Source organism: Microtus oregoni, unplaced genomic scaffold (genome assembly GCF_018167655.1).
Source record: "Microtus oregoni isolate MIOR12 unplaced genomic scaffold, Mior012 000033F_ref0000390, whole genome shotgun sequence".
Taxonomy (NCBI): Eukaryota; Metazoa; Chordata; class Mammalia; order Rodentia; family Cricetidae; genus Microtus; species Microtus oregoni.
Window position 1 is genome coordinate 23,552,010 of NW_024543092.1, and position 23,074 is coordinate 23,575,083.

Sequence of the window (23,074 nt, forward strand, 5' to 3'; positions counted from 1 at the left end):
TTCAGAGCATTCAAAGCAGACTCTAGGAACCAGTGGAGGAACAGAGAATGAATGAATCCACTTTTATTTCAGTTTCAGATCGTCGTGGCTCAGGTAAACCCAGACCAAAGAGTGAAGGTTTTGAGCTCTATAATAATTCAGCTCAAAATGGCTCCCCAGAGAGTCCTCAGCTGCCTTGGACAGAGTACAGTGAGCCAAAGAAACTTCCTGGTGACGACAGACTGATGAAAAACAGAGCTGATCACCGTTCCAGCCCCAATGTGGCAAGTAAGAAGAATCATTCTCTAAGGGTGTTTGGTCACTGCCAGAGTGAGTGGGCACATTGTTCTTGGCCAGTTATTATTTGCATTGTTGTCTACCCGGAGTGGAGTTTTCCTAGAGGTATCATATTCTTTGAAGGAAATAAAATTTCAATTTTACTTATAAAACCCTTGACTCAGTAAACACTGTAGATCAGAATGTCTCTGGGAAAGGGTATCAGGTTGCCAGCTTAAGCTGAGGTCTTTTACATTTTAAAGAATTGCTAACAAAGAAGTAAGAATGGAAGGCTGTTTAATAAAGACCTCTATTAAATTCAAAAAACATCAAGTGTTTACTCTTGTGTCTCTTTACCAAAGATGCTAACCATTTCCTGGCCCTGGAGGAAGCCCTTTTCTGAGTTGATGTGGGGGTGTAGGGAGTTACTTCTTGTACACCTTTGTCTTTAGCTTTCTGCTAGACATCGAACCAGTGTGTGATATGGCTACTGCCTTTGAAGGAATGTTGCTATGTTTATTTTACTTGATATTTAATATGAAACTTGGGTTTTCTTGATTGTTTCCAACAGATCAGCCTCCTAGCCCCGGAGGGAAGAGTCCATATGCTTCTGGAACAGCAGCTAAGATAACATCTGTCTCTACTGGAAACCTCTGCACTGAGGTCTGAGAGATGAACTGAAAGACTTTCTCACTTGTTATCACTTGTTGACTGAGTTATCTGATAGAGTGCTCCACAAGTTACATTGACTATGTAACTCCTGAGTTTTTGTTATTTAATATTTTTATTTTTTAATATGCTAGTTGGATAAGTTAATTTTAAATTAATAAATCTGGGGGAAATGAGAATTAGTCATAACTGAGTAAATCTGGAAAAATTAAAATGTTTCTCATGATTCACAGTGTAGGATCACGTTTTTTATTTTCAGCATAACACTTAATGTACAGCATTTTAAAAGATTGTAAAACAGATCGCTGGATGTTAAGTTAGCCTTTCATACAATTTTAAATAGCTCTTTTTTTTTGTCTTTACATTTTACAGGAGCAGACTCCTCCACCTAGACCTGAAGCCTATCCCATCCCTACTCAGACGTACACCAGAGAGTATTTTACCTTTCCAGCTTCAAAATCCCAGGATCGGATGGCCCCTCCTCAGAACCAGTGGCCAAATTATGAAGAAAAGCCTCATATGCACACAGAAAGTAATCATTCCAGTATTGCAATCCAGGTTAGAAATAATGGAGTCACAAATTTTATCATCTCTCAAAGGAATATGGTACAGAATTTTGGCAGGATAAAGACAGTGATGGCTGTCTGTATTTTTCTTTAAAAATATGTATTTTATGTGGGTTTGTTGCGAGTACACGGGGCACATGGACAGAAGTTGGAGGAATTTGCAGGGGTCACTTCTCTCCTTCAATCATATGGGTTCTAGGGATCAAATACAGATCAGCAGGCCTTGACAGCGAGCACCCTTACCCTGATGAACCATCTTGCAGCTCAAGACGGAGTGAGTTTTGAGACACAATTGGTAACTAATACAACAGTAAAGTTGTCCTCTTATTTTTATGTGTGTGTTTTAAGTTTGAGGCAAAATGGAGTAGGCTTAAATTCAGAACACCCTAAGAGAAGCAGTTCTGGTCCCTCTTAAGGTTTGGTTAATGAAATGTTGATAATGTAAGGCATAGTTACTGCAAATGAAAATATAGTGACTGGCATAGCTTGCGCTTGGTTCTGTGTAGTAAATAGGGGCGGCGGGGCTGCGTCCCCAGCACCCCGGCTGCCTGGCTAGCTTATGCCCAAAATAACAACACACAAACTGTATTCATTTAATCACTGCTTGGCCCATTTCTATCTAGCCTCTTCTAGGCTAATTCTCACATATTAATTTAGCCCATTTCTAATCATCTGTGTAGCGCCCCTAGGTGCGCTTACCGGGAAGATTCTAGCCTATGTCCATCCTGGGTCGGAGCTTCATCGCATGCGTCTGCCTGGGAGCTGGGAGCATGGCGTCTCTCTGAGGTGTCTGCTCCCGAGAGGAGAGCTGTGGAGTCTGAGCTCACTTCCTCTTCCTCCCAGCGTTCTGTTCTGTTTACTCCTCCCACCTATCTTCTAACCAATAAGGGCCAAGCAGTTTCTTTTTATTTAACCAATGACCTTCCTCCATCAGTTCTGTGTCTGCCAGATGATCTGGAGGTGGGGCTGAGAAGTGAAACAAACAGAAAACATACTCTTCTTAGACCCCACTGGGGTCTCCGAGGGTGTGGGAATAACCTGACTTGTTTAGAGTCCATCTCAGGTGATTGTGCGGAGAATGTTTCTGAAGGAAAGGGCCTGGGCATCAGAAGGCAAACGGGGCTCATTAGAAGATTGTAGAAGCCTGCTAAGGAGTTTGGACTTCTGTCCAAATCAGTAAAGATGGAGATGTCAGTCTGGGGAGTTAAACTGGGAAGTACTATCAGATGTGACTGGGAGAAGAAGCTAGCATTGTACTTTAAAGAGAGAAACCATCTAGGACACGTAAATAAATATGTGTTCTGGAGAGTAAATGATGTGGGAATTCCAAAAATAATCATTTCTCAAGAGAAGAAGAAACTTCCTTTAGGCAGAAAGTGATCCTCTCATCTGTTCCGGGGGGGGGGGGGGGGGGGGGGGTCTGCCTTTTCCTGGGTGGACCTCATGACTGCTAGCAGCTGGATGTCCTTCTGCCTGCCCACACCACATCTTCTCAAGTACCAAACCAAGACTGCACTAGGCAGCAGGTGCAGAGAGAGTTGAGTTAGTTATGGCATATAACTCCATGATGTTCTAGTGTGGGTTGTAAATTGGGTGCCACCAGGATGAAGAACCTGTAGAAAATTAAGCTTTACCCAATTGGAGTTAATGTTACACTTTTCCTGTTATGGTTAAGTGGTAATTCATATTTTCTTAAAAGGAAATATAAATTGTTTCTTTCAGGTTTACATTTTCAATTTCTGCTCATTATAAAAGTGGAATAAAGAATTAATTTACATATCATAGTGATTATTTTTATAAGGATAAGCTGCCTCTATACATGCTACTTTGCAGGCTTCATTACTAGCCTTGTGGAGGGAAAATACTTGTTTTAATCTTTTTCCTCACGCACTCAAAAACTTAATGCTCATCAGAGTATGCTATTGCCTTTTTCTTTGCCAGCATTGGAGCTAAAACATCTTAGATGAATGGAACTTACTCTTGCATGCTTGGTTCAATCAAAGAGCTCATGAAGCTAATCCTGAGCTGTAGAATTCATTCAGAATTGAACCATGGATATATACAATGAGCATTACTTAGTAGTTAGAATTATATGTCAGGAGTTTGTTGCTTTTTTTTTTTTCTTGGTTTCTACTATGCTCATTCATCTCTGGAGCCTGAGGAGATGCCTTTACCTGCCAGCACCAGAGTGACAGGAATAGCATGCATCATCAGAGAGACAGAAAATCTTTATTTCTTTTGTAGACAGATTTCCAGCTGTGTCATTTGCCTAGTGTACCATAAAAACAGTCTGTTTCTGGTTATACATTCATTCCACCGTGTTTGTAGTCTGTTCTCCGTGAAGATTAAGCATGTATGACATTTTGATGATTTCTTTAGTGACCCCCTAAAGTATTACAGTTTCCACTTTATCTTCTCAGCGTGTTACCCGTTCCCAGGAAGAGCTTCGAGAAGAGAAGGTTTACCAACTTGAGCGGCATCAAGTAGAGGCTGGCATGGATCGCAAGTGTGACAGTGATATGTGGATCAATCAGAGCTCCTCAGTGGACTCCAGCACATCCAGCCAAGAGCACCTGAACCATTCCTCCAAGTCAGTCACCCCTGCTTCCACTCTGACCAAAAGTGGTCCTGGACGTTGGAAAACCCCAGCAGCAGTTCTACCCACCCCTGTCGCTGTCTCCCAGCCCATTCGAACAGACCTACCTCCACCACCCCCTCCACCTCCTGTCCACTACACCAGTGATTTTGATGGCATTCCAGTGGATTTGCCCCTCCCACCTCCTCCTACCAACCAGGTAGGACCCCAGTCTGCTCAGGTGGCTGCTGCAGAGCGGAAAAAGAGAGAAGAACATCAGCGGTGGTATGAGAAAGAGAAGGCCCGCCTCGAGGAGGAACGGGAAAGAAAGCGCAGGGAGCAGGAGCGGAAGTTGGGGCAGATGCGCACACAGTCCCTGAACCCTGCTTCCTTCTCTCCTTTGGCCACACTGACCAAGCCAGAAAAGCCTTCCACATTGCAGAGGCCCCAAGAAACAGTCATTCGGGAGCTGCAGCCCCAGCAACAGCCCCGCACGATTGAGCGCAGGGACCTGCAGTACATCACCATCAGTAAAGAAGAACTGTCTTCTGGTGATAGTCTGTCTCCAGACCCCTGGAAACGAGATGCCAGGGAGAAGCTGGAGAAGCAACAGCAGATGCACATTGTGGACATGCTGAGCAAGGAGATCCATGAGCTGCAGAACAAGGTGGACCGCACTGCAGAGGAGAGCGACCGCCTGCGGAAGCTCATGCTGGAGTGGCAGTTCCAGAAGAGACTGCAGGAGTCCAAGCAGAAGGATGAGGATGATGAGGAAGAGGAGGATGATGATGTGGACACCATGCTGATCATGCAGCGTCTGGAGGCTGAGCGCAGAGCCAGGGTAAAGGGGAAAGGCCTTGGTTGTGCGTATCTGTGCTCCCTGTGGTATTTTCTGGGTGTTTCTGCGGAAACAACTATTCACAATCACAAGGAAGAGTTAAGAGGCCCCTGGTTTCACCTGCTCACCCTGGCTGACATGCTGCAGGAATGAGCCAGGCCCCTAGGGCTTCATTGTTTTAATTAGCCAGCCACATAGTTATCCTCACTACACCCAGTTGAGAAAACAAGTACCTAGTAATGACCACAATTGTAATCAGGGCTTGGCTGACAGAGCCAGATAGTAAATACCTGAGATTTGGTGGGCTCTGTAAAGTATACTAGCCATTTGGCTCTGCCGTGAGCAAAGCAGCCAGAGTTATCATAAGAACACTGAGCTTGGCTAATGTGCCAAGGGCATCCCACGGAAAGCTTCAGGCCCTGATACTGATTGTGAGCAGAGGAAACTCAGGACATCAGTTTTAAAGTTCAGTGTCATTACCAGATGGAGGGTCTGTGCACTTACTTTACAATTGATACCTCAAATATTTATTTAATTTAATAATTGTAGTTGTAACATAAAGATGCTAATAACTTTGGATATAATTTATATTTCCATATTACAAAAATAATTTTTATTATTTTTTAAATAAAAATTTTGTAGGCAAAATTTAGCCTAATGCAAATAAGTTCTTAAAATACCAAATTTTGGGTGAAAACTAGATTCTTTACTCCCTGTCAGGCATGATTGTTGAGAGGCATTTATTGTTAATAACTTGGGCACTTGATAGTAACTTGTGCAGAGTGCTGTTGTTCGTCATGGTAGTGAGTTTTATTGATACTTTTTATCTATACAATTTTTTTCTGATTTCTTTTTAATGTTGCGCATGAGAGGGGTTGTTAAAACAGCTGCTAGGTCAGACACCTTACTCCAAAGGCATGATGAAATTTAATCTTTGATGATATTGTTAAGAGTCCAGTAGTGTGATCATCTCCTTTTCAGCTTGCTCTGTGAATTTTTCCTGAATCCATTAACACACATACTTCTTCATATGTACATATTTAAACATATACATATATATTGCTCTGATTCCGTTTAATTACCTTTTACATACTGGCTTTCTTAAGTAAGACCAGAATGTAATTTTTAACAGTTATACTATTTTACTAGTATTTTTCTAGTATCCTTAGTAAACATTCTTAAAAATAACTATGTCTGTCACATCAACCATTTTATCTGAAAGAGCAATTGATAGCTTGGACTACTACTATAAGGGTGCTCTGACTGGTTCCCACTGTCTGTGGTCAGACTCTCAGGCACTCCAATATATTTGTTGTCTGGACTGGCCAGAACTGGTGTATCCCTTTCTACCGTGACTAGCTAGTGATAGATACAATGATTTATGGCTTTGTATTGCCCTCACCCCAAGATGCTTGAAGCGGGTGGCAGCTGCTGTTGATGGCCAGTGATGGCGCAGCGTCAGTGTTCGCTTCCCCCGACAGCTGAGCCCAGTAGTGAAAAGTTAGCCACTGCATGTAACATCCTAGTAATCTTTTCTGTCAAGATGAGATTTTCATTGAAGATTTGTCAGAGTTTTGCAAAATTGCTACTACTTTGAATATTTTGAAGACTTTAGTATGGATTATGATACTTGAAATTTTTTGATATTTAGTAAATTTCATTTTAATAGTTATATTTAGTTTAATATCAATCTCAAAATAACACTAAGGGAATTTTTGCTTTTTTTGTATTTGTGCTTCTTAATGATAAAACTCAAAATATTAATGACATGTGGACATTTTTCTGTTTCTAAATGCTAGAAGTTAGTCTGTGGTTCTATAGTTTTCTCATCAAGTTATCCAAAAACAGATGAAGCATGACACAGCAAAGATGCCGGTGGCGGAATACAGGTCTAAACCTAACTTTTTTTTCACACTTCATCTTTCTTTTTTTCCCCCTCTCTGTTACCTGCAGCAGACTGCTATGCCAGCAATCTCTGTTCTAGATTTGGTATGTTCTTGTTTCTTTCCCTTTGGTGATGGCTGTTCTGTGTTCTCAGTAGTCAGTTCTCCCTAGAACCTCCTGGGTCAGGAGACTAGCTCCGTGACTAGAAGCATGCCTCTGAATGTTCCTAGATTAGTTACTCTACTTCCTCATTAACTTTAAATGTCACTGTTTGTTTATGGGTCTGACTTCTTACAGTTTTAGTCATAATTTGATTCTGTGTATTCTTACTTCAAGTATGTGGACAAATGAAATAAGGGCTGCACTGGGTAATGATGTCATTCTTGTTGCATTGGAAACAGATCTTAAGTATGGTCACTGAACTCATTGAAAGGACACTGACTCTACTCTCAGGTTTGAATGTAGCTAAGATGTCACTGTTTATGGTAAAACAATAGGTTTCCTATGAACCTGCATCATATTTTTCTTAATACCATGTGGATTTTAGTTAGTTCACTTAGCAGATATACCAGTTTATAGTCTGCCATTAAACATTTGCAGATTATTTTTCTGTTAAATCAACGTGCTTAATGTTAGTATCAGAGAAATTTGATTGGTCATTTAATGTTCTTTATGCTTCAGTAGTGTATTTATGTTACCTGGTAGACAGTTATATTCTGACATATATATATATATTTATATTAATTCTTAACTCAGTATTTATTCTAGGTCAATTTCTAATGATTAAAAAAAAGTCAGTACTTTAAAAATTCTTTGAATTTTAACTATAGTGGCCACCCCATCAACTGCTAGCCCCGTCTTTTCTGTTTATGTAGCTGGAGGACAGGGTACCAGAGAGAAACATACACTCCGTACACAAACTTAATGTATTACGTTTTGCATCGGTTAGAACTTTGTTGTTGTGTTGAGAAAGTGTGTCACTGTGTGGACCAGGATGGCCCCAAACTCATGGTCCTCCTGGGCTTTCAGGTGTGCGCCACATGAGTCAGCCTGGGGTCATTTAGGAAATATTTATCAAGTATTTACCCTTACAGAGCAGGTACTGACCAGAAGCACTGGCCAGCTCTTGGCCCAAAGATAGCTTTCTCTGCTGTAGAGTTATCTTTGATGAATAATATTTAATAATGCTTGCATTGAAAGTTTTTATTTCCAGTCAGCAGTTCTCAGTTTTTCTTGTTTTAAAGGAATATTTTGATTATTAGTATTGATCTTAAGCACTCTTGTTTCTAAGCACTTCCTATACAGTTCCCTAGTAGGTACTAATTGTTAACAACAACGCATTCTGCTCTTAACATGTCAGAATTGCAGATTGTCTTGGGAACCTCTTCCAGGGAATGAGTGGATAGTGGCAAGCATGTGGTCTCTGGGTAGCAGTGTTTCCCTGCAGTCTTAAGACATGTTCTTAGCATGTCAGGATGGATTTGGGGTGACTCGTGGGGTAAATGAAGCAGGTTTTAGCTTGTTAGGAGCAGCTAAGTTCCCTAAGGTTGGAGGACTGCCTAAACTGATGGCTACTCTTCCCTTTGTCTGATGCCACTGCTGGTCCATGGCCTGCCTCCTGCTGCTTCTGCCTGCTCATTCTAGATCCATAATTTTAAGATCAATAATGATGGCAGTGACATCTCATTCATGGCTCTAGTCTAGCCCTCTTGCACAATAAGTTTGGCTACCAACATGCCTGTATACCATCTCCTCCTGGTGGCAAAGGGGAAACTTTCCAAATACAGCCTGTGCAGAACTAAATCCCTCCTGTGCCTCTTGACTACAGCCACTCTGCCTCGACCTCCCCTTTCCAAGAGACACTTGTTAGTCATTTGAGCTTTACAGCCTTACATAGTCTCATTTCATTCTATTCAGAAACTGTTGCCCCTGCCCACCTTGCTGTCCTGGCTGTTTTACTCTCATTGCCTGCTGGGTTTACTAGTTGACGTCTAAAAGCTAGTCCTTGACTGCCTGGTGATGGCTGTATAACACAGGTCTCTGTTGTTTATTTTACATTTCTTCGTAACAAATCTTCTACGGCCCAGGAAAAGTCCAAACCCAGTGTGGGAGCCTTAACCCTCTGCCCCAGAGAACCACTATGAGTTTGCTTTCTGGCCTGCATTTTCCTGTCACAGTATGTATATTTTCTGCTTCATCAAAAGCACTTCCTTTTTATTAAGTGACGTACTGGGCTACCAGCCAGATACTCACTGGGCCTGTTCGTCCTTCAATGGCTTGTCTGAGCTTTGTCTTGTCACTACATATGAATGGGTCATGTGGTACCCTGGGTAACATGACTACTCACAGGAATGAGCTTCTGTGGGGTGAAGAAAGTGAAAAGTTGTTTCCAGTGGCTCTTGTAATAAGTCAGAACACTGTCGGGGCTTGGCCTTTGTATAGAATGCTAAGGCACAGCCTTTGAGCTGCCCACGTGTAAAAGGGTTGAGTCAAGAGCTGTTTTAAGTACTTCAGACCTAATTAGAATATTAACTATCAAAGGAAGCATTCAGATGTGTCCTGGACTTCTGAGTCTCTGCCTTGCTTAGGGGCCACTGTCTTTTTGGTATAGAGCTTAGAATTCACATTTCTTTAAGAAAACAGTGTGAGCTGTATGGTGTGTGCTGAGAGGAATTACTCTGTGCTGCTCTAGGGGTCCTCTTTTTAATGTCCTCGGCCACTTTGAGAGGGGGCACCACTGGGCATGGAGCTTTTTCCTTAGGCCGGAATAGGTGGTCCTTTATAGATCTAGGTTCTAATCACGCCTTAAAGTATCAGAGGACTGCCTACAAGGCTTACCTGTGTTAGTTAAGTAACAGTTCAAACACATCTTTAGTATTAAGTCTTCAAAGTTATTTTATTTTTAATCTTAAAATTGAGATTGTATTTTAGAAAAAAATATTAGCTGTATAGAAAAGGATTTTTAAAAAGCCTTTAAAGAGTCTGACAGATTTCAGATGCCAACAAGTAAAGGAAATCACCATCCTTTTTATATTAAGATAACTTTGAATGTGGTTGTTAATTTAACAGTGATAATAACGTTAGTATATTTTGTGAATTTATAAACACACAAATTTCAGCTTACACTATTGTTTGACCTGGAAATACCTTTTTAGAAATGCAGACTGGTGCAGAACCTGCCAGGCATTCCTACTGGCCCTGCACTTCAGAGTGTGAGGTTCACATTAGCACTGGCCCAGACTGCCCTGATTGGATCCGAGATGCCTCGCCTGCGCTTGGTTAGACTGTAGCAGGCAGGCACTTGTCACTGACTACAGAGCAGTTAAAAGATGCCCTTTCTCTGCTACTGCACGTCTGTGAGCCTGACAGCTCAGTGCCCTGTAAGAGACACTAATGCTTACAGAGAGGGGAAGTGGGGTAAAATATTTTAAAGGAACAAAACATTTCAAAGTTTCAAAGTAAGGCGTACACAATATACTAAACAATAGAAAGAAATGTCTTAGTTATAAAAGTACTCGTTAATTTGTCTTTTTAAAAAATATAGTAACCTATGAGCTTAATACACTGAGAAGACCTCCCGATGACCACCTCACCAGCCAGGAGAATGTAGAACCATACTTTTTGGAGAAAATGTGTCTTGCCAGCTCTGTACTGCAACTGTGCTCAGAGCAGTGAGTGCTCTAGTGGAACCAGTCGGCTTACCAGAGAGCAATGTTTTCCAGGCTGAAAAACAGGAAGAGCTTAGTTCTGGAGAACAGGAAGTGTAGCTTTGCATTTGCCCTTAAATTACTTTCTCTGAGCATTTGCTAGTTCTTGTGCTATTTAATTTTGGTGCTCTTGTGGGGTGCTGCTTCTTGTTTGTCCCAGTGGTCCATGCTTTATTTGGACATTGTCTGACTTCTCTTCTGGGCTGTGCACAGTTGGCTCTAGCACCCTCGCTGTAGTCCTCAGGGAAGACTTTGATCCTAGTTTCTTTTGTTCTTCATAAACAGTGTGTATGCCTGCTATAAAAGCCACTCCCTAAATTCCAGCCTCTGTTTGGACATTATGTTAAAGAAAAAGCTTTTTGTCTTTTTGAGAAGACAATTTTTCTGAGGTGTTTTATTGTTTACGGACATGAATAACCCAAAAGTGTAGACTGGTTTATTCTTTTTTACTAGATACAGTGGGGTTTTACTTTTTTAAAATTTTTTGTGTACGAGTATTTTGCCTGCATACATGTCTGTGCCTGGTACCCTTGGAGGCCAGAAAATGGCATGAGATCCCCTGGGACTGGGGTTACAGATGATGGCAGGTTTGCTGGGAATCAGACCCCCTAGAAGAGTAGCCTTAATTGCTGACACATCTCTCCAGCCCTAGATACAATGTTTTATTTCATTGAAAAAGGATAAGATTACTAGATTTTTGTGGGATTTTTGTTTTGTTTTTATGTTTGTTTCTTGAGACATTGTTTCTCTGCATAGCCCTAGCTGTCCTGGAACTCTGTAGACCATACTGGCCTCAAACTCACAGAGATCCACCTGCCTCTGCCTCTGAAGTGTTAGGGTTAAAGGTATCAGCCACTACTGCCCAGCTGTGTTTTTTTGTTTGCTTGTTTGTTTGTTTGTTTGTTTGTTTTGGATTATTTATTTTGGTTTGCTTTTTTTTTAAGCATACACATATAATCTAAATCCAGAAGTTTAAATGTTTTTTCTATAAACAGTGTATAGGAAAACTGGTGATTTTATAGAAATTTAGCCGCATCACACGGGAATTTTATATGAAGTATTTCTTAAGTAGCTAGAGATCAGCAGAATAATTTTAGGATTCTTTTAAATTGTGGAGAATTTGAAACGGTCCTCTTGGTGATATGTCATAGTGCCGCTGTAGGTATTGCTGTAGCACAGAGCTGTACAGCCATTTCAGTGTTACCACTATCTGTGATAAAACTACAGATGCAGCTGTAGATCACGCTAGATAAAAGTCTCTGTCCCACCCTAGAGCTTTTGATGAATAGAGAAATATGGTCAGGGGGTCAGGAGCCACAAGCAGCAAGGAGAAGCATGTCACAGGCATTGGAAGATAGCTGTTAGTGCTTGACACTGGGTGGGAAAGGTGTGCGCCTTCTGTCATTTCAGAAAGGTAGAATTTGAATGAGCAAAAGCCAGAGAAGTGGTGGATTAAGACAAGCATGAGAACTTTTAAACTTGCTCATATCCTGTGTTGGGGAGTCATCAGTGGTCCCCCATATGCGTGAATACAGAAAAATGAGCCAGGATGAGTTTATTCCAAATCCCAGTTTCAGACTCATAACTGCAAGTCTGAGGTCTTGTCCGCTAGGAAGGGACTCTCAGAGTCCAGGTTGATACATGGAGGGTAGGGGATTGCTGAAGGAGGAGCTCTCGTCTTTCACCCTGTGGCCCAAGTAAAGGAGACTGCTTTTAACAGCTCTCACCCTCGCCTGGGTTCAGGACAGCAGCTCTGTGCTGCTGTGCACGACCTACCCGTGTCACATGAGAAAGGGCTTGTCTTAACATTCGGGGTGGTTGTAGTATCTGTAGTTCTTAAAGCAGAGCCTATTGGTGATTTGTAGGAGGTAGCTTACATTTACTATAACAAAAAAAAAATGGACATGATTAATGCATGAGTTATGAAATAACTTGTTTCTTTGAGTCATGATTAATGGAAAAATAACATTGGGACTGTGGAAACAAAGCTTTTAGGTAATTTACTTTGAAATGATAAGAGCTAATTAATACATGAGCTTTATAATCGTCCAACAGTGATTTAGCCTGGTGTTTTCTACTTGACTTTCCATGTCTGTGTGGGTGTGAGTGTGTGTCTGTGTCTGCTTGTTTAAGGATGTGCTTTTTATGTCTGTGCTGGTGGGTTTTACTGGGTGAAAGTTAAAGTCAATTTGTTGTTAGTTGCAGGATGAGGAGCGCAGGCGCCAACAGCAGTTGGAAGAAATGCGCAAACGAGAAGCAGAAGATCGTGTGAGACAAGAGGAAGACCGCCGCCATCAGGAGGAGGAGCGAGTAAAGAGAGACGCTGAAGAAAAGGTTATGGTCCTCTAAAGGCAGCTAGTTTTTACCAGATTAGCCTGAACACAAATGGTTGGCTAGGGCAAAGGGGGCTAGAAATGTGTGTATCTAGGATGCATAAGACAGAACAGGGACGGATCTTCCAGCCTTTGCTATTGGACCAAAAACTCTAGCCCCATCTGGCCTGCCTACCTCTCTTCTGGACTGTCTTCAGGCTCCTTTGCTTCTGAGCTGGTTTTCCTCCAACTCTTGAGCACCATGCCCCAGAGCTGGGGTCTGGGACATGATAGTGCTCTGGTTTCCAGACAGGGTCCAGGAGGCTTTTATGAAGGTGTTGTTTGTTCAGTTATTGTGAGAATTTAGTGTGAACTCTGGGAGGCAATAGGAGAATAGCAAGACGGTCGGTTCTCATTAACCATTTTAAACAGATTATTCATAAAACTTCTTAATTCTGGTTGGTGGTAAAGAGGGTGGATGGCTCGTAAAACACACACGAGGAAAATTCAGTGTGTAACCCAACAAATATTCTGTTGATCTCTATATGTGGGTTTTAACTCAAGTAAGTTTCATAGTTGAATTTTAAAATGATAACAGTTTTGACATTCTTCAAAGCAGGAACTTTAAGATGTAGCTCTCAGATCATTCTGTGTCTGAGGCTGAGGCTTTCTTAGGTAAGAAGGCTGCTACCTTGAGCCCAAGTCGGCTCTGCCCTGTCGCTGAGGATTGCATGTTTCTGTGTGGTTTGAGAGAAGCTATTTTTCTTGGTTACTTACCTTCTGTGAAGGTAGAAGCTCTGAGTGTCACTACTTCAAATGGAGAAAAGTTTAGTTTTTATTAACAGTTACATCCTTGATAGTCCCAGTGAACTATGTAAATAGGAATGCCCTCTTCCCCCCCAAAAATAAAAAAAAAAAATTCATAAATTTTAAGGAAGGTCTAAATTTCTAATGAAGAGATGGTCAAAAGACCATCTAAGAGTAAGATTGAGAGACATGGTGTGGTTCATTTAAATGAATAAGTGGATGATGTGAGGGCACACGCCGCATCTAGAGCAGTAACTGATACCCTACTTTTACAGTAGGAGAGCCGCAGAGCAGTTCCGAAACACGTGAGTCTCATTTGTGTAATGTCAGTTGAAGTGGTGATCCCTGCAGGAAATCAGGAAGTGTCCATCACTGGAGCCAATTTCTAAGTATGGTGGTGGTCTCACTTCACTCTTTATTCCCCGAGAGTTCTCAGTCTGCAGGGAGGCGTGCTTTCCCAGCTCAGGTCTGCCTCGTTGTAATTAGAACAGCCTGGGTCTTGCTGGAGCCTTGATGAAGTAGCCTGGTCTTTGCATCAGAGGTATGTGCTCAGAGGGAAGCAGGCTGTGCTTTCTGTGTGGAGAAACTCTCGGTTATTTAATTTTTCCAATGTGTGTTTTCATAATTATGTCAAACATCCTTGTGTTTTAGTAATTGTTTCTATAATTGAGTAGTCACTGTAAAAAGAAATTGAAATACTATTTTTACTGCAGAATGTCCACAGTGTGATTCTTATGGAACATGTGCGTCCGTTTTCTGGATAAAGTCACCATGGTCATTTAATTGTATTTGTTCTTGGTATAACTGAAAAAGGTTGGTTTGGCCTCTCCGTAAAGTGTTACCAAACGGTTGTTCTTCATGTAATTTAATGTTCTCGACAGTACCACTTGAAAATCACCTACGTCATTGTTGCTTAATTACCCAACTTAAGAGCGTACTGGTTTGGTATAGTCAAGAAGATAAAAATACCTTTCCTTTAGGATTTCACAACGTAGAACAAGAAATAAAGCTGGAAATTGGGACTAGGGTAATGAGTGGGACTGGCCTTAGTCTTCCCTTTTCTTTCTTAGGATGTGTATGTTCATTGTGTGTGCTTGTGTGTAGCTGTATAGAGACCAGGAAAAGGATGCAGCCTAGTGAGGACCGAAAAAAACATCATACCAGCAAAGTCCCTATTGTTAGTTTTCTATGATTGAGTGAATATAAGCCTGGCTGCACTTGGTTTCCTAGCATTGAACATTTGCTTAAGTCAAGGCAGATTATTTTGTTTGCTCTTTCATCCCTTTCCATATTTACTTTCTTCTTGTGCTCTAAAATTCTTTCCAATCCTTAACAAAACTGTGTTGTTGCCTTTTTAAATGTTAAAAGAATTTCAATACTGTCAACTGTAGTTTGCCTGGATAAAAATGTACAGTATGTGTCGGAATATATCTACTACTACTATTAATGCTTGGCTCTCATTGTCTGTTCCTCAGAGAGTTTGTTAAGATTTGAAATATACATTAACTGTGGAAAGCATACTTACTAGATTGTGGCTTTGGGAAAATGGGTGATATTTCTTGCTATTTATGGTTTTCTATTGAAACGCAAAAGAAACAGGTAAGTTACTATCCTGTCCAAACAGAAAGGGAGAGGAAAAGTTTGAGGAGAAAAAGAATAAAGAACGTAAATGATGCAGAGTCTTAACTGTGACAGGAAGGTCCTAAGGTTTGACTAATCCCATGCCTCCGAGCAGTTTATGTTAGTGCGGGGCAGTCTGCATGTATTCATACATCTCCAGACAAGACAGGCTCTGCCTTGGCCTGCTTCTTCTGTCACAGTGATTATGACACTGAAATGTGATGTCCTGTGGACATGCCAGTGTAGTGACGATAGTGATTATCAGTGTACCTGTCGTTCCCTGTGAAGGCTCAGAGGGTCCACTGATGCCCCCTGACCCTTGACCTCTTGCACTCTTGTTTATTCCTGCCTGCAGAGGCGACAGGAAGAAGGGTATTACAGCCGCCTAGAAGCTGAGAGGCGCAGACAGCACGACGAGGCAGCACGCAGGTTGCTGGAGCCCGAAGATCCTGGGCTGAGCCGACCTCCACTTCCACGGGACTATGAGCCCCCATCCCTGTCCCCAGCACCCAGCGCCCCTCCTCCCCCACCTCAGCGAAACGCCTCCTACCTCAAAACACAGGTCCTCTCCCCAGATTCGCTGTTCACTGCCAAGTTTGTTGCCTATGATGATGAGGAGGAGGAGGACTGCGGCCCAACAGGTCAGGATAAGTACCCCAGCACAAGAAAGTCTCATGAGCATCTTCCTCTTGCTGCCCCTAAGCCGCAGCAGCCACGCCCAGCCTCGGATGGCATCTTTCTCTCCAACTCATTCCAGCCACCCTTGGCCAAAGCCAACAGTACCGCTAACAAAGCAGGCCCACCCCCACCCCCTCCAGGCAAACCAAGCTTCTACCGGCCTGGCCACTGGAAAGGTAGAGGTAAAGAGGGAATGGCGAATCAGACCTCTCTTATCTTGATGATTGAGCCTGGGATCTCTGTACCCCTGCCACTTGGTACGGTACACTGAGACCATGCCTGTCTTGGCCTTGGGTATTACCTGATCACTTTAAGCATGTGATCTCCCTCTGCCTGTGATTGTGGTGTTCGTGCTAATGCTCTGTTAATTTGTTCTTGGTATTCCAATTCTCTTACACTTTAAGGCATTCTGTCTCTAATCCACTGACGACAGTCAGTCCTACACTATTACCAAATTATTTCAAGTACTGTTGGTCTTGGCTTTTTTTCTGTATGTCTTCAAGTAATTCTTACCTTTGTTCAAGCAAGTGCCTTCTCAAACATACCAATGTCTCTGAAGGCAGAGTGCCAGAGTATCACCTGCACTTTAACTTCACGTCCTTTACTGTGAGTTCCTGAGGCCTATGCAGTGACTCACACCCTTTGTGGAGCCTTGGTTGGGTGTTATGACATCCACTGAACTGTTAACAGTACAGCTTCACTCCCAACACAGGCAGCCCTTGCCCACAGACCTTAGTCTTGTTTCCTCTGCCCCTCTTACTTGTTCCACTCCCTTCATTATCTTGCTCTTTTGCACCTAATCGCATAGCACCCAAGCCTTTGTAGGCTTGGAGCTTTTGAGTGGGCGGAGGGGCTATCCATGACAGAATTGTAGCAAGCATTGCAATTATGCTCAGTTATGTTCACATTGAGGTCTTAAACTTTTTTGGCCGTACATGAAAGGGAAATTCTGGCATCAAGCATCCAGCAGTGTAATTTTAGTGAATGTTGAGTGGCCTTAAAATTCTGCTTGCCTTTTACACAAATACCAATTCAGCAGTTCTAAGAGAAGCCGAACTCTCTTAAGACTCAGTACAGTTTATTTCCTGCAAAGAGCTTGCCAGAATTCTGGTTTGTTTTTGTTTTTTGTTTTCTTCAAGACAGGGTTTCTCTGTCGCTTTGGAGCCTGTCCTGGAACTAACTTATAGACCAAGCTGGGCCCAAACTCACAGAGATCCGCCTGCCGCTGCCTCCCGAGTGCTGGGATTAAAGTCACGCACCACCATCACCCGGCGCCAGAATTCTTTTTCCCATGTGTATCAGACTTTAATCTGTTTTGGTATATAGTAGTTTCATTAAGTCACTCTGAAAGCCAAAAAGTCCAATCCTTTTATAAAATTTCTGTTATAAATATTAGAATTTGGTGTTTTTTCAAGGCATTTATGGAATAGCAGTAAATTTTGAAGAAAAATGTTACTGATCTTATATCAAATTTTATGAACATTGGACAGATTGCATAGTTTCAATATAGTTAGGAAACATAATTGTCAACTTTGGTCCTCAGTTATACCACTCACTTCATTCCACACCTCACGCACCTCTCTGGAGCCGCCTGCAGCACATGCAGCAACATTCTGGCTTCGTCTTCTCCCTTGTGGACTCTCTCTAGCCCTTTCTGCGCTGAAGCGTGCCTCTGCAGGTGGGACTCGGCCTCTGCCAAGGGGTCATGTGAGATACAGAGCTTATGGAATTGAAGTGATCAAGAAATTCAGTGGCATTGTGTCTTTAAATGATATTTATGTTTTGCTAGAGCTCTTTGGAAATTACTTGTGATTGGCAATTTTGTACATATAATCAGGTCAAACTTTTAACATTATAGCAAACTCTAACACTCTGGAAAATTTGAACTGATTTTTGCTCATGGAAGAAGCCAGTGTCACTCTCAGCAAAGTGCAGAAGTCCAAAACAGTGTTCTTACTAACAGACAAAATGAATATAAAGTTTTGAATTGAAATCAACTATGCAGGTTACTCATGTGGGCAATCATAGCTGGCTGTGGATTGCCAGGAGGCTTTGCTGAAGATGACACACTCTGTAGTGACTTGGGAAGCCTAAACTTCAGGTGTTTCGAGGTTGCAGTTTGAAGGCTGCTTTGCTCTCTGGATAAATCCAAAATACTCTACGCATAGGCTCTTTATATGGAAGAAATTCCATTCTCCTGTCTCTAAAGAGGAGTATTTTAGTGTAAAAACATGGTGTTAATTTTGTGGTCTGTTTAATCCAATCTTGTCTATGTTTGCCAAATATTCTGAGCCTTTTGTACTTTATTTTATTAGGAGCTGGTTTCTTAGATGTGAATCTGCTTTTATTTTATGAGTGTTTTATCTGCCTGTGTGTCTGTGTCACAAGAAAATTGAGATGGTTGTAAGCTTTCTTATGGGTGCTAGAAACCCAAACCTGGTCTTCTGCAAGGGCAGCAAGTACTCTTAAAACAGCTGAACTCCCTCTCCAGCCCCCTTACTTTATTTTGTAATGTTATGTTGGATATTGTAATAGTACTGAGATATTATTTATTACAACATTATATAATTTGATACATGGTAAACCTTTATCTGTTTCATCTCTTGACCTGAAGTCTTGGCAAATGAACTTGGGCATCAAGCTCAGCTGTGGTTTCTTGGCCAGGATAGACGTGATGCACATAGGACCAGTCTGACTCTGCCCTCACAGACGTGATGTACAGGACCAGTCTGACTCTGCCCTCACAGACGTGATGTGCACAGGACCAGTCTGACTCTGCCCTCCCAGACGTGATGTGCACAGGACCAGTCTGACTCTGCCCTCACAGACGTGATGTACAGGACCGGTCTGACTCTGCCCTCCCAGACGTGATGTGCACAGGACCAGTCTGACTCTGCCCTCACAGACGTGATGTGCACAGGACCAGTCTGACTCTGCCCTCATATTTTGTTTCATTGGAATTTTTTTTATCAGCAGCACTAATGTGAATACTAGGGATTTTATTTTAGTTTGGTTTTATTTTGCTTTTAATAATTACAGCTATCTTGAAGAAATCTAGTAGTTATCCTGTACAAAGGAATTTTAATCATAGATGTAGGTTTAACTCTTAAACTGTAGGGTTGCATTTGTTCTCAGTGATTGTGTCTGAAAACTGTGGGGCTGCAGAGATGGCTTGGGTTAAGAGTACTGTCTACTCTTCCAGAGGTCCTTAGTTCAGCCCCGACAACTACACGGTGGCTCATAACCATCTATAATAGGATCTGATACCCTTTTCTGGCATTCAGGTATACATATAGAACACTCACACATAAAATAAAAATAAATACAATTTTCACAAAATTCTAATAAGCACAAAACTCCTACAGTGCATGGGAGTATGTCTAAAATACTCTGCTTACTTCTCACTTAAGTTTTACGTGGTTTGTCTTCCGTATTTGTGGTTACTGTGCCATGTGCTGACTTGAGGTATTTTATTATTTTGCTTTGTTTTTTTAAAGACTGTGTTGCAGTTTTTCCATCTAAGAACAAAAGGCCTAATGTCATTTATTGGCTATGGTGGTGATTGGATTACCGGGCCACTGAGAGTAGTGAGTTCTAAATGATGAATCTTTGAGCATATGAAGAGCCTTTGACTTCTTGTTTTCTCAGTAATTAAAGGAGGCTTATTTTCCTGCAGACACGCGATGATGAGTAAAGTTTTAGAGATAATTCAATACTTTAACTTGGCCTTTTTTTTTTCCCCCCCCCGGAAAAGGACCGCACTCTTCTTACACAGGATCTGCAGGAACAATCTTGGGAGCCCATGATGCTTCCCGGGACCCAAGAGAGAAGCACATGAGAAGGTACTTAAGGGCTGGGCTGAGCTGGGTCTAATCTGTTCTGGTTTATTCTCATATTCTTGTCCTTGCTGAATCATGTCAGATTTTATCAGATATCCTGGTGTTTTTACTGTACAACATGTGAGAATGTAGGGTCTTTCTATGTAGGTCTCAAACTTGTGGTAGTCCCAGTTCCTCAGATTCCCTAGTGCTCTGATTGTAAGTGTGAGTCCCCACACTTGTATGTGCAGACCTTTTTAAAGTTGGTGTTGCTAGCATACTTCTGTTTGGGGTAGATCCTGGACCTGCCTGCTGCACAATGGAAATGCTAGAGGCGTGAAGGCCAGGCTCTGTCAGTCAGCTTGTGGCCACAGTCTGCTTCCTTCTGGAATTGAGCTAAACATTTGGTCATCGTAGATGTTCTCTGCACTTCTAACAGTGCTGGTCTGTCTCTTAGTATTAGACTGGGCGGGTCTGTAATGCCTCTCAAGTACATGGAAGGTTTGTGGAGATGCTGTGTTTTTAAACTGGATCCCCATTAATTAAACCTGTTTAGCTGGCAAGAAATGCTAGCTTGCTGAAATTGAACTCAATGAGTCGGGGTTTTTTCCCCCATTTTTGGTGTGGATGGGTGACACCAGGCATACAGGCATGTCTGTGTGTATATGCCACATGTTTACATGTGGAGGCTTCAGATTGACAGGAATCATCCTTAAATCATTCTTACTTTACTCAATGAGACAGAGTTGTCTCATCAGTATGTTTAGTCTTGCTAACCTGCTTGCTCTGGAAATCCCGTCTAAGAGGCTATAATTACAGGCTAGCTGCCATGTATTCCTGGTATTCATGTGATCTCTGGTTAACTCAGCTATCCCTAGTTTCCTTACTCGAAGTCTTAACAGTTGACCTAGGTTGATTATAGGCCTGTGCCACTGTCTCTGTCCTCTTTGTTTATTTAAATTTAACTATATGAGCATATATTGGCTTTTAAAGTTCTTCTTGGACTGTAGTGTAGGTGTAGTTTGTCTCAACCACAACACACGTAATTACAGCAGTGTACAACAATGAACACGTCTCACTGAAACTTTATGATCCTTAGGAAAATTTACTTAAAGACTAGGTACTTGTATTTTGATGCATAATCTTTTGTGTTTTCTTCCTGTCCAGCCAAGAAGCAGACTCACCTGGCAGTTCTGGAGCCCCTGAAAACCTGACATTTAAAGAGCGTCAGCGCCTCTTTTCACAAGGGCAAGATGTGTCTGACAAAGTAAAAGCTTCTCGTAAATTAACAGAACTTGAGAATGAGCTGAACACCAAGTGAGAAGAGAAAGAGAGCACCTTGTGCTCACACAAGATCTGCCCTTGGCAGTGGTTTTGTGGGGTTGAGCCTGAGGAGGAGGGAACAGTTCTATTTCTAAGTGATTTCTAATTTCTGTTTCTAAAATGGTTTCAAGTTAGAGATGTTCCAATTTAAAATCTTGTTGTACTTTTTTAAGAAAATCTTGCCTAGTTCTTACTGATTGACTCACATGAACTTATCTTTTTTTGTTAGCTTCTTTGGGGAATCTTGGACTCAGAGGGCAGAATGAAGGGCAGTAAAGACCACAGGGTATTTCCTCTACCCTCTTCTTTCCCATCATCATTCCAAGGACCATAGGCCGACAAATTATCTTCTGTTCTTTCTCAAAACTCCACTTGACTACATAGACCGTTACTGTGTTCTCGTGGAACCTGTGTTCAGGAGACAGGACTCTGAGTGTAGAGCCACCTCCTCCCAAGCCCCAGGGCAGGTGTCTTTCCACTGCACCTGCTATAGTGTGCATTGGGTGGCTAAATGGAGTTTCTTATCTGTAAGGTGCACAACACATCATTCTTGACCAATGTGAACCCCCTGGTCAATCCTAAACGTTGAGATTGAGTAGCTAATTAATAATTCAGTTTTGAAAAATCTCAAATTTTAAAGATTTAATCTTAGGGAATTTTATTTTTATAAATACCAAATCATCATTAGACTGATCATTGGTGAAAATTAAAGATGGTGGTTATGTTAGGAAGTTACCTAGTGTTTCAGATATTCCAAAGGATCTAGAGCTCTCCAGCTAAACAGCGTTTGTATAGGTAGGAGCGGAGACAGCTAAGAAGAGTGGGAGCTCACAGGTGGCAATCAAACGTAACTATCAGAAGTTTTAAATTTAGTAAAGAAAGATTTTTGTAGGTATGCTGTCAGAAAAGGAAGGAAGCGGTTACTGTGCCATCTAAACTTAAATACTGTAAGAATAACGTGTGGTAGCTCAAATCTACATTTCTTTCAGAGCTTAGTAGAGTTGTTTAAATTTAATTTGTAAATTTGTGTTGTCATTCCTCCAGCTGAGTTGTGGGAGAAAAACATGAGTTTATTTTTGCAAGCTTTATGATTTCAAGCATACTTCCTATTTAACAAAGCCCTAATGTGGGTCCAGATTATCTTTCTGGACCTTACTATTCTCTTACATATCTGTACATTAGGAAAATAGGCACACTTTCAAATAGAGCAGAGGCATTTGCAATCCTAAAAACCACTTTTAATAAGAGCTGTATGATAAATTGTTGAAATAAAAATGTAAATATTTTTTGTCTATCAAGCTTCCTATTTGAAAGTGTGCCTTTGCTGTTTCCTCTGTAAGAGAATTGAATGGTCCTGAGAGTTAATGAAGGATGTGCACACTTGCCCTGCCTAGGAAGTGCAATCTCTTTGTGTCTGGAGCACTGGCAGCCTTTGGGTGGCATATCTATACCTCCCAGAGAAGAGCAGATACCTGCTGTTGCTGGTACATGGGAAGACAGATGCACACAAGAGCCTGCAAACATCTGAAAACTCTGCATGTGTGTTTGTGGAACCCATAGTGAAATAGACTTGGCCATCCCTGGACAGTAAGATCTAATGTGAATATGTGTTGTAACACATTACATAGCGTGTGTTACTGTGGGGAAGCACCCAAACTGCTGTTGTTTTCCATTTCTACTGTATTTCAGTTGCAGCCTATTTTTAATAAACTTTGTATCTATTTAAGTGTATTTGCTATTGTTTTCCAAGTGCTGACAAAGTTTATATTTGTAATGCCAGCCTTCCTCTCTCCCGTTTCCATCTGCCACTACTTCATTAAACAGTGCTGAGTGTCACTCCTGCGTCCCTCCGTTGTTTTTCTGTGTACAGAAGTGCTATTTGATTGATTACACAACCAGCTAAAAGGGTGGCCTATTCTTCATGACAGTGCTTGTGCTTGGGACCATGTCTCAAGTTTCACTATCCCATCTTGGTCACTGGACTCCTGAACATTCTCAGTGATTAAGCATGTTGCATAAAAG

The 23,074-nt window shown here is 41.7% G+C and overlaps 1 protein-coding gene across 21 annotated transcripts in view; it reads left to right on the plus strand.

Moving 5' to 3' along the window:
• Afdn (afadin, adherens junction formation factor) overlaps positions 1–22,888 on the plus strand; it is a 124,555-nt gene extending 101,667 nt beyond the window's left edge. For 7 of the 21 annotated variants that reach the window (XM_041680309.1, XM_041680315.1, XM_041680318.1 and 4 more), the window contains 9 exons: positions 73–267; positions 827–918; positions 1,297–1,482; positions 3,911–4,906; positions 6,857–6,892; positions 12,694–12,828; positions 15,589–16,093; positions 19,666–19,753; positions 20,897–22,888. In XM_041680309.1, the coding sequence (XP_041536243.1) occupies positions 73–267; positions 827–918; positions 1,297–1,482; positions 3,911–4,906; positions 6,857–6,892; positions 12,694–12,828; positions 15,589–16,093; positions 19,666–19,753; positions 20,897–21,050 (2,387 nt within the window). In that variant the 3' untranslated portion in view covers positions 21,051–22,888. Of the gene's footprint in view, positions 1–72; positions 268–826; positions 919–1,296; positions 1,483–3,910; positions 4,907–6,856; positions 6,893–8,874; positions 9,053–12,693; positions 15,076–15,588; positions 16,094–19,665; positions 19,754–20,896 lie in introns of those variants that run through there. The other 14 variants (XM_041680326.1, XM_041680321.1, XM_041680322.1 and 11 more) reach the window with 10 other exon arrangements.
• The last annotated feature ends 186 nt before the right edge of the window (positions 22,889–23,074 follow it).